Source organism: Nelusetta ayraudi, unplaced genomic scaffold, assembly GCF_046127955.1.
Source record: "Nelusetta ayraudi isolate G7.1 ecotype Tasmania unplaced genomic scaffold, CSIRO-AGI_Nayr_v1 ptg000017l, whole genome shotgun sequence".
Classification (NCBI taxonomy): Eukaryota; Metazoa; Chordata; class Actinopteri; order Tetraodontiformes; family Monacanthidae; genus Nelusetta; species Nelusetta ayraudi.
In genome coordinates, this window is record NW_027466067.1 from 1,897,534 (window position 1) to 1,911,691 (window position 14,158).

Consider the following 14,158-nt stretch of genomic DNA (forward strand, 5'->3'; position numbering starts at 1 on the left):
ACGCTCAGTAGGTGCTTTAAATATTTTTGGTCCATTCTCTGAGATCTCCCAAAGGCACCAGTAGCAGATTTTTTGCATTATATGGGAGCTTTATGTTCAGCATGCTCTTATTTTACTCCTCTGTGACCACAACTGAAGAAAATAGCATCAGTGCGTGTGATCGTTCACAGTATGAGACACAAATGTTTCAAAATATTTATTTCCATACATCTTCCCAGCAGTAAAATCTTTGTTTCACAAAACTCGTGTCAACGTTCCTGGAAACGGCAGTCTCATCTTTGATTGTGACAGTCTGAAGCAGGATTCTGATATAAGACTTTAACTAAGAATAATAAACAATATACGCTCATAATAGACAAACACGCATGCACACACATACACACACACACACACACACACACACCCACTGGTGTACCACCAACTCAAAAAAGTTCAACTTTGAGCCTGAGATTTACATAGTAGAAACCAACTGTTGCCTACAGAGGTTCTAAACAGAATGTGATACATTAGCAAACCGTCTAAAAGCTAGAATCAGTGTTACTGACATGCTTACACTTCTTGGAAATGAAATACCATTAAGGCACTAAGTAGTTCTAAATTAGTCTGAAGCTACACGATGCCATATTGTTACACAAGTCAAGCATATACGCACACATTTATTACAGTAGCGACTGAGTCCAGACAATGCGGTCTTTCCTTAAGAATGGCCCAAAACACAACCTGTTCCCCTTCTAATCAAGGAAAGGAAATAAGAATTTAATTTCAATTGTATCATTTTACAAAGTCAGAACATTGGAACATTATTTCGGTTTAACCTCTTGTCCCATACTGCTCCTATAATCCAATCAATTTATCATTCATGTCTAGGGCAGCAGGAATGCAGTCTGATGCAAACCCTGTTCAGACCTAAAACAAAACAAAACAAAAAAAACAGAATAAAACAAAACAAACGCACAATACCACAGTGGGTTGATTAAAATTGTACAGTTCTAGCTACAAACGAATGCATTTAAAATCAGACTCTCAGAGCAATAAACTGGTCTGGGTGGTCTTCAAGTGTGAGTTTACAGTTCTGGGGCAACTGCCAAACGTTAGTTCTTTTTTATTTACCCTATTGTTACAAATGTGGGATACATGTTAAGATCAGGTGTAGACCAGACTTCAGCTGCCCATCTGTGGGATGATATTTATAGAAAAGGTGAAGAGGCTCCTATGATCAACATCAACATTACTGCTCTGAACTGCCCGTTTACAAACACAACAGAAAGATTTTCATTCTAAAAGAAAACAAATTAACATAGGACATAAAACAAAACTCATCTGCAAAACACAATAAACCGTTGAAAGCCCAGCTTTAAGGTAAGTGAGTATACACAGACCTAGTATGCAAGAAACAGGTATGTACAAGGTGGCGGGACAAGCTAACAAGTTTCAAAGTGGTCAAAGTATCCCCACAAAAATGCTTCCGCCTTCCTGAAATCCATCCTAACACACGTTTCAGACAACCAGGCTCATACAATGGCCACTGCTCCCGACGCATGATATTAACATGGTAGACGGCCCCCAACCCACTCATCACTTTAGAAGAAACACATACAGTAGTTGCCACTCACAGAGAGCTGATTGGCCCAGAATCTGTCTGTCATGCCTCCAGGAAAATACCGAGATTTGAGAACTGATCAAGTCTTAATTTTTAAAACATAATCTGTGGATGATCGTTTGACACATAATCTAAGATTAATAATTAGTCTTGGGTAAAAACCAACTACTCTGTGCAGACGAATAAAAAAAACCTTCCAAGTAACATTTGAAACGGCTGCCTGGTAGAACTTCAACGATAAATAGTTTAGAAACACCATTTAAAACAGCTAAGCTTCTTCAGATATTTCAAAGAAAACTATCGCATTTAAAACAATTATGATGCTAACTTACGCAACGTAAGAGAACAACAAGGTGAACAACAGTGATTAGTCACATGAGCTTAAACACCCAAGATTCCACTAGCGTGAACATTTCTTCCAAAATTTGAAAATTTAAAGCAAAAAAGCTTTTGTAGTTTGTCACACATATGGTAGTTTCAAAAATATGCCATTGGTTTAGCTGTCTATTTTCATTCTATATATATATATAAAAAAAACAAATCTTTGATTTTCATTTCAAACAAGTGATTTTGACAAGGAAATAATACTTAGAATAGAAAATACGCAAAATCATAATCTAAATATTACCTAAACAAAAGACAGAAAACTACCTTGCCTTGCACATGTTAACGAATCATAAAAATGACTTGCTGAATCTTACGACGCATTGAAAATCCATGGAGCCCACTCGAGGACACAAACAGCTCATGAAAACGTGCGACAAACCCAACGGCACGTTTTGACGTTGCCATTTTAAACTGCGACAAGTTTTTCAATCTGCCTCAAACTCTGTAGGTTTTACGAGGCAGATTAGAGGAGGGAACGCTTCTTTAAAAGGACTTAATTACAAAAGTTAAATATTAATGTCTGAGACAGTGTTAGAAATCACTGAGATAATGTGAGGAAAAGTGTCAAATGAAAAAAAAAGAATAATCTGTCTTATTTACAAATATTTACATGCAGCTTCTAGTTGTGCCGCAGCTAGCGGCTGACTCGTCATTTCGGCGACCTGGGCGGAATGTTCTGTTCCTTGCCACTCCATCTGGCTCCCTGCCGGGGCGAGAACGTCTTGCCTCTGTGGTACTCCCGATTTCTGGCGGCCGGGCCGGCGAATCGTCCCTGATTGTTTGTTCCCTTGAGGGAGTGCAGCGGCTGGCGAGGGGGACGGTTGTCTCCTGACTTGTGTGGCCTCTCCGCGCTGAACTTTGACCTGGGCCGTGGCTCCTCCACCACCCTGTTCACCTTGACCTCTTGCAGGGGCTGCACGGGTGAGGTGGCAGGCGGAGTGGGGGAGGGGGCGTTGGCAGGCGGCGGGTCCTTGGCCAGCTTCTGGCACACCTGTGCGTAGCTCAGCTTTTTCAAGCCCTGGTTAAAAGATTGAACACTTACTTTAAACTTGTGTCACGTCAGATAAATGCTTTAAAGGTCCAGTGTGTGAAAAATGTAAGGAAGCCCAGTGTTCAAGGAAGCCCACCTGACAGTGCATTTCTTATTCAGGCCACTGTCAGGAGGCTTCCTTAAAAAGATGGAAGTGCAAGATGGCAGCTAACTGGGAGCAAGTTATTGCTCTATGTTTATTCTTATGTGTAGGAGAACAGTTCTAACATAGGAAACCCAAATGACTTTTATTGCACTGCGAGTAAACACTTTTATTCATGTATTTATGGGCAGTATGTTCAGCTTTTACCAATATAAAAATCATAAATCAAGCCAAATTTTACACACTGGACCTTTTAAAAACATTTCCCTGCGTCACCAAAGAACTCGAAGTAAAGGTTGATGGCAGGGCCATCAGAAAAACTCGTGATGAGTCAGGCGGCCTTACCAGGTCTGGTGTTAGGTCTGTTAAGGACGAGGCAGCGGCTTCTGTGGGAGTGGACTGGCTGCTGGCGGTGTGGACGTGTTCAGCTGGGGGAGGAGACGGCGTGGACGAGGGAGTCACTGCCTTTGAGGCCGGACGTTCTGCAACTTCTTCTTCCTTTCTGGGTGCCGGTGCGCTAGAGCCACATAAACAAAACCCCTGAGCTATTCACACCGAAATCATGAGGATGAGGGAGATATTTTGTTTGCTTAAAGTAAAGAGTACCTTGACTGCGATGACGCAGCCGGAGCAGAACAGGCAGCCGCTGTCACCGGATCAGGTTTCCCAACAGGGGCGTCGCAGGGATTTACGAGTTCGGCCTTGTTCGCCTCTTTGCTGGCAGGCTGCGAAAGGTCCAAGTCTCCAATTTAGAACATGCACTTGCTCGCGTGTGGAGCACAAGTCACCAAACCGGGCCGGGTTTCTTACCTTGTTTGTCGCCTTCATTCCTCGTACGACGTCGGAAAGACGCATTTCCGTTGTGGTTTCTCCCTGCACGCTGACCACGGATCCTGGCAGGGGCGGGAAGTTGGTAGCGGCCAGGTCGAACTTTGGTGACTCGGGTGCGGCAGCTTTCATTAAGGGGGCAAGCCTCTGTGGGGTTCATCACAGCAGAATAAGGAATGAGCAGGTGAGGGAAGACGCTTCCAAACTCCAGAACCTCCACAGCTCAAAGTACTTCACTGACCGTGGGATGTTCCTCTTCTCTATTCCGCCGCTGGTTCCTGTGGTTACCTCTCCTGTGGCAAAGACAGCTTTTAGAACGGGAAACAATGCACATCACAGAACAGAACACGTCTAATTAGGCAGATTCCCTCACCTTCCAAACATGGGAGCACTCGGACCTCCGCTGGGTGTTTGTTCTTTGAGGCCAAAGGAAGGGATGGAGAAAGACACTGGTGTGGTGCCAGTGAGTGACTCTGAGTGGAGGGGATGTGGACTCAAGGTAGCAGGCAGGGCATCCATCAGTGGCGTGAGAGCTGAAGGAGGAGGAGGAGGCACATCTCCAGGTTTGGGGTGACTCTTAACATGGTTTCTGCAGGACACAGGAGATTTAAAGTGGTTAGAATTTAGTCGTGACATTTAACCAGGAACACTTCAAGCAAAATTAAAGCGATTCTGGATTGTGGCTGTTATAGTTTGAGTATAATGGCCGAAAATCAAAGCGAAAGTAAAAATATATGGACGCATTTTCCTGCATTGTCAGATGAAACCACAGCAGTGTCTGAGGCAAAGCAGGACAAATCAACTTTTGTACTCTTTTCTTCACAATGAGGAAGACTGCAGTGCTAAAGTATCTTTGCCCTCACTTGTGCAAGCAGTTCAGACCACCACCCCCCGCCCGCCATTATCTATATCACAGTCGCCTGGTACCAAGATAGCTGTGCAGCTTGAACCCTGCTGCTCCGTATCGACAGTTCTGCTGAGTCGTTCCTTCAGAGGGAAACCAATATACAACTATGATTATCACTAAAGTAGGCAGATAACCAAGTATACATGTGATAGGCATAGGCAATGATTTCCAGGGGCAGGAGGAGGATGCGCCACTGCAAACACCCTGCAATGTTTATGATATGAACTTTCTGTAAAGCTGAGGCAGGAGTTGGAGGAATAAGTCAATGTTCTTGGCCTCTTCAAGCCCTATCGCCATTATTATCATTATTATTATTATTACTATTATTGCTATCTAGGGCTGCAACCAACAATTATTTTTGTTGTTAACTAATCTATCAATTATTTTTCAATTAGTTGATCAGTCACGACTATTTTCTTCTTCACACCTGTGTTATACTGTGTTATCCTCGGACAGGGTATGTTTTTAAACAAATATATCAAAAATAATGACACACAAAGCTTTTATATGACATAAGTGTTATATTTTTCAACGCAAAATATCATAGGTATATTAAATCACGATTTAAACGTTATATGCAATGTTTATCACAGTTAATTACCTTAAACATATTTTTTAAAACTTAATATCAAATAAATTTTCCCTAAATTCGACTAATTGTTGCAGCCCTACTGTTATCGTACGGTATACAAAATGTTCATTGGCTGAACGCTTTTGGATTTCTGGACCCTGGCACCAAGTTGTGCCTCTTACCAGGGGTGCAAAGGCTGTGGGGGTGCGATTTAACCAAACTTGTAATGGGTTAGAATGGCTTAGTATTAAGGCTTGACGTTAGCAGGCCACCGTTATGTCCTACCTGCTCCTGTTTACATTTCTGAACATGGGGTCTTGCCCCCCGCGTTCCCTGAGGGAATTTCCTTTGTAGCTCCCAGGACTGCTGTAAGCATTGATGAATCCACTGTTGGGATAGGGTGCCTGCATGTTACGACAGGAGAGAGAGAGAGAGAGAGATCAAATAACGGCTGTTAGAGAACGAAATTAAGGTGCAAAATCTACTCCTGACCCTTTGGATGAGATTAAGCTGAATATTATGAGAGGAAAAGCTGTCCAGTTCTTACCATTGAGGATTCAAAGTAAGGCATAACTGAGGGGTTCCAGGAGGGAGACACCACTGGGTAAACGGGGTACTGCTGCTGCTGAGGGCCGTACACCTGCTGTATGAAGACTGGCGAGCCATACTGGGTCTGTTGTTGGGCACTCTGATAGTACACACTGGAGTCCACGTTGCAGAAGCCGTTTTTGCCAAAAAACGTATTTATGGCTTTAATTCGAGCCTAAAAAAAGGGATGATGAGAAAAAGAAAATGAGACTGGAGGTGAATAGAGGGCTAAGACTGATGCATGCAACTCAAGATCATTCCTTCACTATATTATCATTATTATTCCAGTTTTAAAATCAATAACACAAAAAAGGGAAATAATAGAAGAGGAACTGATGGAGAAAACTACAAAGACTAACAAACAGTTTACCAAAAAAAAAAAAAAAAATCACTACCCGACAGCCTTGTTTGTCAAGTCAAGAATAAAAACGGATGTATAAGATAAAGTACATGATAAAGGCAAACATCACACTGTGACAACCTCGGCACTACGACCGTCCTGAAACATGAGCGTACGACAAATGCAACGCTGCAAATCAAGTCTCTGAACAAATACGCGTCAAAGTTTAATCTATATAACAGAAGAGCTGGTGCGGTACTGATTTACACCAGCTTGGTTGGTTCACACGAGTTTAGGCATTTCAGGGACAGGCCTTACCATGATAGGTTTCCCCTGGAATGTTTTCACTTCCTCTCTGAGGTATCTGAAAGCCTGATGACAACACAAACAAAATCAATTGATGACAAGATATACTTTCTTTCACTTTACCTAACTTTTAAACCAAAGACCTGGTATTGTTTTAAAAACTTACATCTTACAATAAGTGATATTCTTGCAATGAATTAACTAAATCAAAATGAAGCACAATGAATTTCAGCCTAAGAACGTAAAATGTGGATAAAAGACTCCGATCGGGACGTACCTGTTGTGCATCCATGTCCGACTGAAATGTAATGTACCAGTTGCTGTTGTGTGCAAACTCTGCACTCAATACTTTTGGACAGTTGTCACCTTTAAAAAGAGCCTCCACTTCCTGTGAAAACGGAAAATGTAGAGGGCATTGTTGAGGCATTTCTGAACTCCTGTCAAATCGGCATATCAACCTCTTGTTGGCAGTGGTGTGTGACTGCAGCACAAGCAACACAAACTGATCAAGGAGGGTCGTGATGGGCCCAACAACATGCGGCGCACAAGGTTTTCATTCTGACAGTCTTACCTCAACAGGAGTGGTCTCTGGCACCTCTCTGAGGATGATGATGCAGCGGCTGTGGTTTGGCCGAACCTTCTTCCCACTTTCATCAACTTGCACCATGGGAGAGGCTGCAACAAAAACAGTGTTAGCACTGTGTGTCGTTACGGTGAAGCAGCAACCTTACAGCACCTTAACTTAACTTTTATTTAACACTGAGGTCCTGTTTCCAGTTTTGCTGTTTATTTTGGCCCATCCCAACATTTGAAAAAACCCAAACAAAATCTAACTTAGAGGGCAGATACAAGTATCTGTGCTTTCAAACCCATCTTTGGACACAAATACCAACGTGTTGCATGTGCTGTGTATTACAATTGAACATTCCTACTATGTTTCAAATAATTTTTTTAAATCCCGAAAGGAAATTTCTACAAGATCAAAACAAATTATTGCAATTTGAATAACTGGAATTTTAAAAAAATCTAACATTTGCCCAACTCAATGTAGGCTTCAGTTAGTTTGTGTGGAAAGCATTTACTTTGCACTAAAACAAAGCATTTTATAGGAACTAGTCTGCCACCACTGAAAGCTCTGAGCACCAGAAAACAGACGAGCGGCAGCGCTGATACCTCGCAGCACATCCACAATGAGGTCCACGTCAGCAGTGAGTGCTTTGATGTCTTCCATGCAGGCAACAGCCCAGATGGGAACAAAGTTATCGCTGTCCATCTGAGACATCAGGTACAGGTCCTTGGACAGGTTCTCTCTGCAACCAACACCAGACTTGTGTAAAATTACACCGTCTACTTTTTAAGGCTGTATGCTTACGTTATTTGCCATTGTGCCGTAAACAGTGACCTGAATGATACTAAAATGCTCACCGGGAAAAGAGGAACTCAAGCCGTTTCTGCAAAGCCTCCCGGACACCTTCTCCAGATACTGGCTGCTCACTTGGAACGTTTCCATCCACTGCCGGCTCGAACTGTGGGTCGAGCACCAGGTAGCTCAAGTCTGCCTGCTCAGTTCCGTCGACGGGAACGGAGGCGTAGTCAGCAGCACTGTCGGGGAGCTCCCAGTCAAATCCCTTCCCCTCTGAAGAGGTAAGGCTTGAGCTACCTGAGGAGACCAGATGGGGGCAAGATGGTTATTAAGGTTCATGTTTTAAAACCGAGCAGACAAAAAGGGGTTTGTATGTTTGCTTATGCCCTTAGGACAAAGTCACAAGGTTCTCAACAAACATGCTGTTATGCTAAACTACCACACATCTATGACTCCATCAAGTTGGCAACAATACCAGTTATTAAACTGCATGATGACATCCCTGTTACATCAATCGTGGATGCATCTCTTCACCTGGGCGCTATGATAATTTTACATGCATTAAAATAAATAAGGTGGACAAGCCATATCTATTAGGCGGTCTCCACACTTAGCAGCAGTTGTTTTTTTTTTTAAGATTACCATCTGTCATTTCCGTGGAAGAAGGGTAAGTCAACAGCCAAGGTGCATCATCATCTGTCCACTCGGGAATGTTGCTCTGGTCGGCAGGAATCTCCTGCCAAACTTTGGCATTGGGGTTCAGACCTGCTCCCTTTGTGGTCACCTGCACAGTGTTATGATAAATTTTAAATGGTTAAATCGACAATGCATTAACATTAACTTCTTTAACAAAGCAAAAAGAGCGAAAACATCTTTGAAACACAGGACGTTTAGAAAAGAAAAACATGGCAATGTGTTTGACATTAATCGTCTAGCAAAATTAAAAGCATGTCTTATATGAAAAAACAAAGGTCATCAGGAAGGTCAGCGTTCAAGGCCACAGAAAATAGTGAAATATTTCTAATACTACATAAAAGAATAAAGCTACACAATAAAATTTATCATTCAACGAAGTATGGTGATTAAAAATAGAGCAACCCAGAAGTTACGCTGTGTCAGTGGAATGAATGAAGCAACTTCCGATAGTAAACCTGGGATGCAGCTTTTCCACTTCCCAAAGGCCACAGACAGACCTTTCAGCCTTCGAACAAATATGCATGACTCTCAACCTCCATTGGCTGCCGTCGGCCAATGGCTCCGCCTCTCAACCGGTCACGTGCTCATGTAGTTTACCATATACGGCACACGGTTGCCGTTGAGCCACAGCGTGACTGGAACAAGGCATTCATTCTGAATTGTCAACAACTTTAATGCCGTCCAAACAATGATCCCGCTATGGCGTGTATGTGGTCAGCAGGACGACGCAAAGCACCCACAAGTGCCCAATCCAACTAGTCGGCGTGATTTAAAAGAAATACACATATCGACATATATGTAATATACAACCGACTGTCTTAAAAGCACTTCTTCGTGACTCGGGAAGAAAGGAGCACATGGTGCCGACGTGACTGAAACTTAAAGGGCGACCATTTGCGCAGCCTGCGTTCAATCAACGCAGCTCCGTGTGTGTCGACTACCGCGGCTAGTTAAGCTCTTTTAGTCGCACACTGTTCTCGTGAAATGTTTGCCAAGGCGAAATATAGCCCATGACCTTTATTCCTGTAACGCTGACAGCCATTTGGCTGCGGTTGTATAACACGCATCACGTGTTGTAGTTTGCTACACATGCAACCTAAGGAGGGATTAAGTTATACAATTAAGTCAATTGCAGTTTAACGCTAATTGTAGACGACTGCTGCATCTTTATCGGACAAAAAATAGACTACTCATAGTCGTCGGGTAACGTTGAGACCTTGGCTTCACGGTCTGTGAAAAAAACCGTAAAAAAAAAACGTTATCATATCCAGCGTTTGGCTAACCCGACTAGCTTCCATTTATTAGCAAGCCGGTAGCTCTTTACCGTTTTTTTCTTAGGGTTTAAAAGCCACAATCGTGGGATAACAGCACCTATTAAGTAGTGGCTCAGAGTATGAATGCCGAGCCAACAATAACAGTGTACGCTTACAGCAGGGAGTATAGCCGTGTGGCCGAGCTTCACAAACCACGAGTCAAACACAGCGAAGGACGCAAACAGGTTGCCGCATGTTAGCTAGCATGACCCTCTCCCCGGGCCAAAAAAAAAAACTCACCATGCTGCTCTTCGAATTTTATCGCTGGAGTCCTCCCAAGGGAGTGAGTGGGTAATAATAGGTATCCCGATGTTATTCTCCCTCGAAGGCAAAGGCTGTTCGAATGACCACACTTTGGAGCGAGCGAGCGGCTTTACGTCTTAACTTGGTTACCGTCTCCCCAGTAACGGCAACGTGCTCTGGGGTCGGTTACGAGCGGCGCGACGCAGAGGACCGCAACTTTCGGAGATTCGAACTTATCCGACTAGCGAACCGCCGTGCCGTTGAATGATCGAAAACACCTTTCAGTTCGATGGATTGGTTTTCTTTGTTTTAATCTCTCATCTCGCGGCTCGGTTTCGATGTAGCGCCCATCCAGTGTGTGACAGCTGAGTTCTCTGCCTTCCTTCCTGCCGCCGTCCGGGGTCCGTCCCGAGTCGACTGGCTGAATGTACTCCGCCTCCGACACCAGCCGCCTCCAGGGCAACAACAATGCTAACACGCGCGCGCGCGCACACACACACACACACACACACACACACACACACACACACACAACTCAGAGTAGCAGCAACACAATGACTGCTGTTTGAAACTATAGGTGCAAAGAGCTATGATGATAAGAGTGACTGATGAATATATCATATATTCCACTTTGACTTTAATAGTATATATATACATTTTTCAAAGTTATATGATTAAGTGACTGTCAGTGTGTCATAAATCAACTTAGATGTCATTCAGCAGGTTATTGCGAACAAACAACAGTCTTGTCTAGTTCCTGTTTGTCTTTCAAAAATAGGATATGAATAGAATGGAATGCATACCTTTGTCCATGCACTGTTTTTTTGTTTTTTGTTTTTTAATGGCTCTAACATTGCATTTAACATTAATGATATGTATGGCTTCTTAAATCCACAAAGATGATAAGTGAAGGTTGTGTTTTAATCTTGGCCTATATCCATAGTTGGTTGAGCATAATGAGCATGTCTCAGTAGGCACAAGTCTTTCCTGGCTTTAAGTTTTTGGCTCTGAGATGTATGTGGGAAGGCATAACTACCATCAAACAACCACTACCAGTCTTTCCTGTATGTGCTAATTTGACTTAAAAAGACACTGGTCATTTCACCTGTCTGATTAGACCTTTTGCGTAAACTTGCATGGCTGTGTAAACACTGGCTGGCGTCCAGTCACCTAATGACCAATCTCTGCAGTAAAAATGCAGTGGAGTTAGAGCAAAAGTAATGACACCATCTCACTAATACTTACCAGCTGAACACAAAGATTTATGCCTAGTTGGCAGTGACAGAATTAAAAGATTGTTCTTACAAGTCTCAATAAGAGACAAAGTAAACAAGTAAATCATTGAGCCACTATTGACGCACAGATGCCTCTACTATGATTTGAATGCAGGAAACCCTAATAAGTTTCATCTGTAGATTGATGCACTGTGGCAGGAGCACTTGTCTTTGTTAAGCCATATCAGAAGGGCTGTTGTGGAGCAGCTAATGAGTCAAAATAAGGCAAAACACCAAACGTGAGCACACAGAGCTTCAAAACAAGTTCTGAAGAACATTTATATCAGTATTTGTTTGTGTGTGTGTGTGTGTGTGTGTGTGTGTGTGTGTGTGAGAGGACAATTCATACATGCAAAAACAGACAACAATGACCCCACATTGACCTCTTTAATAATGAAAACTAACAGAACATCCAAGTAAGTTCATTTGACACGTGATTCTTACATGATTTGTTGTGATGTTTAATTGCATTCATTTAATTTACTGGTGAAAAAGACCTGTGCCACTACACCAAAAACCTATTTTTTAATCTCCTAATTAAAAATTCTGTTGGTGGTGGATTGCATTATTGTCCTACAGCAACATGTGTACTTAAATGCGCATAAACATAAAAGTCTTCAATTATTAAGCATTCTCATTAAGCCTTGGTGGTCCCAACCATCTGCGATGACTGCTGGCTCTGTTGTAGTTGCTGGATCTTCATGTTCATTACCTCAATGACAGCTACGAGACAGAATACCACGCGTGAGTACAAATGCATGCAATATAGCTTGTCGAAAAAAGAAAAACAGTAAGTGTCATGGTGATAAATATGGCCAGAAAAATTTGGTCATTATTACACTATGTGGAAGAACACTAACAACGTGTACATTTCAACTGTGTTGGTAAAGGAGAGAAGCACCCACTGTATTTTTATCACTAAGGTATCATCAATGGTTAATTTAATTATTTAGGGAACACTAAACACAACAATGGGAAATCAACTGATATTTACATTCAATGAAGCTGAACTTACCTTGTTTCATTGCGTGCTTTTCCTGAAGGACTGGCTGAATTTTTTCAATCTGCTTGGTAAGGAATTCTATTTTGCGTTTGAAGAAGGCCTTTGAGTCCCCAACATTCTACGGGGAAGGACAAGTTGAGTTTAGTGCATCGTGGTGCTTTATAAAATAATTCAGGTACTGATAGGCTTCAAATCGTAAATATGATTACCTTTTCAACGTAGTATCCTGTCCCCACATTCACAAAAACATTTTCTACATCATTTAATTTACCGGGGACATACATCTGTGGAGAGGAGATGTCAAGGACAATTATATATTATATGTGGTGGAAAAACTGTTGTAAAGAAGTCCCAATGTTTTACCAACCCTTGCAAAGGAACCGGTAAAGCGGAGTGGCTGACAGGAGCTGACAATGTTTGAAAGTAAGGTTTCTCATAACATCCTACTTTCACTACAGGGTTTAGGAGTACATACACACTTGGTCTTACTCGACCACTTTAATAATTATAACGGATTGGATTTTATTTAGGGCTTTCTGATAGAAGGAACAGTTTGAACAAGAAGCAAAGGCATTAGAGGAATGAGACAATGGTTTCTCTAATACAGTGCATGTCAAAGTGAGTCATTATTTTTTACTATACACGGGAGGTAGTGACTTGTAAAAAGGATACAGAACTGGTAAGTGGCACCAGCAATTCTTTTCCTGTGGGAGTGAGTGAGAGAGAGAGAGAGAGAGAGAGAGAGAGAGAGAGAGAGAGAGAGAGAGAGAGAGAGAGAGAGAGAGAGAGAGAAAACATGTTAACAAAGCAATGAAAAGTTTCCACTGTTTGCCTTACACAAATACATTATCCACTGAGAAGAAACATGTCAATACAAAATTTAGAACAGACAGAAATACTATAATACGCTGGCTCACCTTTATTGTTTTCGTTTAAGACGTTCAAACTGTCCTTGGCGTCGACATACTTGGTCTGAGCCACTTTGAGCTGCCCTATCGATGACGTGAAGAACTCGATCTCCTATTTAGAAAAACAACAATCAATACATCATTATGAGCAAGGACATCAAGCATCAACAAAGTACTAACTCGGCTAATATACACCATAGCGACAATCGAACCTAGCCAGAATGTTACAAACTGGCGCACGTAAAGTAGCATAGTCACAGTCTATTTTGATCACGTTTGTGAGCTAGCAAGCTAGCTACCTAGCAGCTAGCAACCCACTCACCCACCACTAGCCTCTATTCAGAGCGACTATTTCCAGCCGAAACGAAACGTAAAAGTCGTGTATATATATATATTTTTTAAAAAGATATGTGTGCTAGAACATTTCCTCACTTGTTCTAGTTGGGTTTTCAGTCCCTCCAACTGCTGGAGGGAGAGGTCTGTGAGGTTCACGGCCATGTTGGAAGCGCAATGCAGGCGCAAGTGACCCGTCAATGATTGTACTTCCGGTTGATGGATATTAGTCGAAAACATCGCCCCTCAGTGGACAGAAATATTAATGCTTTGATTTAGGCCGTAAACTGCCTGTTCCAACTGCAGTGCACTCTAAGCGCGACAGTAAAAAAAAAACAAAAAAAAAAACCCGTACACCTCACGTT

General features: G+C 42.3%; 2 protein-coding genes across 3 annotated transcripts; both read right to left on the reverse strand.

Annotated features, from left to right (window-relative positions):
• Positions 1–183: 183 nt before the first annotated feature.
• On the reverse strand, positions 184–10,736 carry larp4ab (La ribonucleoprotein 4Ab). 2 transcript variants are annotated; one of them, XM_076024632.1, is made up of 15 exons: positions 10,273–10,736; positions 8,666–8,807; positions 8,086–8,320; positions 7,834–7,970; positions 7,232–7,335; positions 6,938–7,048; positions 6,673–6,726; positions 5,974–6,189; positions 5,712–5,830; positions 4,322–4,537; positions 4,190–4,241; positions 3,931–4,095; positions 3,727–3,845; positions 3,466–3,637; positions 184–3,005 (listed from the first exon to the last, which is right to left on the reverse strand). In XM_076024632.1, exons 1-15 carry the CDS (start codon positions 10,273–10,275, stop codon positions 2,637–2,639), a joined length of 2,214 nt encoding a protein of 737 aa, XP_075880747.1. In that variant the 5' UTR covers positions 10,276–10,736; the 3' UTR covers positions 184–2,636. The 2 variants fall into 2 exon arrangements, with proteins under 2 accessions (XP_075880747.1, XP_075880748.1); XM_076024633.1 differs by lacking the exon at positions 10,273–10,736 and adding an exon at positions 10,149–10,245.
• Positions 10,737–11,922: 1,186 nt separating this feature from the next.
• On the reverse strand, positions 11,923–14,012 carry pfdn5 (prefoldin 5). Its single transcript, XM_076024640.1, has 6 exons — positions 13,893–14,012; positions 13,470–13,572; positions 13,225–13,256; positions 12,762–12,836; positions 12,565–12,670; positions 11,923–12,272 (listed from the first exon to the last, which is right to left on the reverse strand). The coding sequence occupies exons 1-6, from the start codon at positions 13,956–13,958 to the stop codon at positions 12,187–12,189; spliced, it is 468 nt and encodes a 155-aa protein (XP_075880755.1). The 5' UTR covers positions 13,959–14,012; the 3' UTR covers positions 11,923–12,186.
• Between the last annotated feature and the right edge of the window lie 146 nt (positions 14,013–14,158).

Bases quoted from the DNA above. Each gene is read 5' to 3' on its own strand.
- larp4ab (XM_076024632.1), bottom strand. The intron at 3,638-3,726 runs GTACTCTTTACT...ATGTGGCTCTAG, and splicing joins GCTGCGTCATCGCAGTCAAG to CGCACCGGCACCCAGAAAGG. The intron at 3,006-3,465 runs GTAAGGCCGCCT...TCTTTTAACCAG, and splicing joins CAGACCTAACACCAGACCTG to GGCTTGAAAAAGCTGAGCTA.
- pfdn5 (XM_076024640.1), bottom strand. From the start codon at position 13,958: ATGGCCGTGAACCTCACAGACCTCTCCCTCCAGCAGTTGGAGGGACTG. The intron at 12,671-12,761 runs GTAATCATATTT...CCTTCCCCGTAG, and splicing joins CAGGATACTACGTTGAAAAG to AATGTTGGGGACTCAAAGGC. The intron at 12,273-12,564 runs GTAAGTTCAGCT...TCTGTCTCGTAG, and splicing joins AAAGCACGCAATGAAACAAG to CTGTCATTGAGGTAATGAAC.